Source organism: Austrofundulus limnaeus, unplaced genomic scaffold, assembly GCF_001266775.1.
Source record: "Austrofundulus limnaeus strain Quisiro unplaced genomic scaffold, Austrofundulus_limnaeus-1.0 Scaffold62, whole genome shotgun sequence".
Taxonomy (NCBI): domain Eukaryota; kingdom Metazoa; phylum Chordata; class Actinopteri; order Cyprinodontiformes; family Rivulidae; genus Austrofundulus; species Austrofundulus limnaeus.
The window spans coordinates 1,132,067-1,134,003 of NW_013952464.1; the positions used below are offsets into that span (position 1 = coordinate 1,132,067).

General features: G+C 35.5%; 1 protein-coding gene across 1 annotated transcript in view; it reads left to right on the top strand.

The window, feature by feature from the left end:
* The window catches only part of suclg2 (succinate-CoA ligase GDP-forming subunit beta), a 143,702-nt gene that overhangs the window by 58,638 nt on the left and 83,127 nt on the right, over positions 1-1,937 (top strand). The window contains exon 5 of the mRNA XM_014009852.1: positions 1,220-1,372. Coding sequence (XP_013865306.1) covers positions 1,220-1,372 — 153 coding nt within the window. The remainder of the gene's footprint in view (positions 1-1,219; positions 1,373-1,937) is intronic.

Here is a 1,937-nt window from a genome sequence, read left to right on the forward strand (position 1 = left end):
AGTTCTGAAGGCAAATGGGGTCCAACCCGTTACTAGCGTGGTATACCTAATAAAGTGGCCGGTGAGTGTATATACTGTATATATATATTTGTGTTGCTAAGACTGAGTGGTCTGTTGAATGACCGTTGTATTTGTTCAAATAATTGTTATGGGCAGGTTACATTACAATATAAAAAATGTTTGTCATAATCATGTCTTGTGATTATTTGTCAGGAGTTTTACTTTTAAAATGTAAGTGTATTTAATTTTGTTGTAATGCAAATACACTACAAATTAAACCAAGATTTAGAATTAATATTGTTTTAAACCAAGATTTAGAATAATTACCATTTTGATCTCTATGGTAATGTGTGACTGGGCCTCGTGCCACTTTATGTTCAACAAATTGGGCCCCAAGGTCAAAAAGGCTGAGAAACCCTGGTTTAGATCATATTGTTCTACCCATTCAGTTTTTTTTCTATTTTCCATGTTGTTTTCTGAACTATTACATCACAGTATTTATGACAGAACCTGTAAATGAGGTCTGGACATACCAACTAAACAGTTTTGTCGTCTTCATCCTCCTCTGGCTCTGGGTCAGACTCTGGCTCCAACATGTAAGGCTGAAAGGAAAAGTCTTCTCTTGTTGACATCTTTCAAATGATTTATGAAGAAAAAGTTTCTACGCCCCTATCAAACTTGTATCTCTGCTATCAAACTAGAGTGGACCGCTCTAGAAGCACCTCATTTGGATGTAAAGAGACAGCCTCAAAACGAGTTGATTTGAAACACACCTCAGAAAAGGGTTGAAAGAGGGGYTTGTGGARTTACAATAAGGAGGAATTCAGACCAAAACATTGCAATTTCACTACATATATACCCCAACTGAATGATTTCAATTTGAAAAAGGATTTATAAAGACTGTATGTCTCCTTTTAAAATAGACATAAWGCACTATTTATTCTTGTCCAAAACATATAGGTGATGGATAGAAATGTGCAGGTTAAAATAAATGTACTCAGAAAGCTTGCTGGCCTTAAACCTAATAAATTCCCTGTCTTTTTTTTTCCACCATTTTGTCTTGCTTGCATCTTTCTTTTTTGCTCACTATCCGACCAAGTATGCCATTCCTCTCAGTTGGTTTCATTCCTTTGTGTTCAGCCTTATTTAAATATTAGTTAAAAATGTTACATCTTGCTGCAATCGTATCTGCTTTTTTTYCTCCCTGTGACATGTCCAGGTGATGGTTGCCGAGGCTCTGGACATAAGCAGAGAGACATACTTGGCCATCCTAATGGATCGTGCCTGTAATGGCCCAGTCATTGTGGGAAGCCCCCAGGGAGGTATGGATATCGAAGAAGTGGCTGCCAGCAACCCAGAACTTATCTTTAAGGTATTTTATATTTAGTTTTTTTACTCATCACTGAAATATTTATTAATTAATGGGAAAACAATACATACTGACAGCTTAAATGACCTAAGATAGATTTCTAAAATAATTACTTGGGTAAATACTTTGATTGTTGTTATTTAACACCTGACTTGGCAACGTCCTGAACAGAAACACGTACAATGATCCTGTTTGTTTTGTGTTACTATTATTTGGATTTAATTGAGAGTTCTTGGCAAGTCATTGTCAGCAAATGTACACTTTAAGCGCCACATATGCTTACATCTCGTCACTATATAATCAGGTAATTTGCAAAACTATATATCGTATATTTTAAATGCCTCAGCTGAGATCTTCATTTTGCTGATCGGACTCACTTCATTTTTCCACTTTCTGTTTCAGACTTGAGCACAAATTCTTTCTTTTCATGTCCATTTACGTATAAGTGTCAACAATTACAGAGAAAAAATGGGTTTTGTAGTGTTTTGCTTATTTACAGCGGGTAAAATAAGTATTGAACACATCAACATTTTTCTCAGTAAATATATTACTAGAGGTGCTAATGACA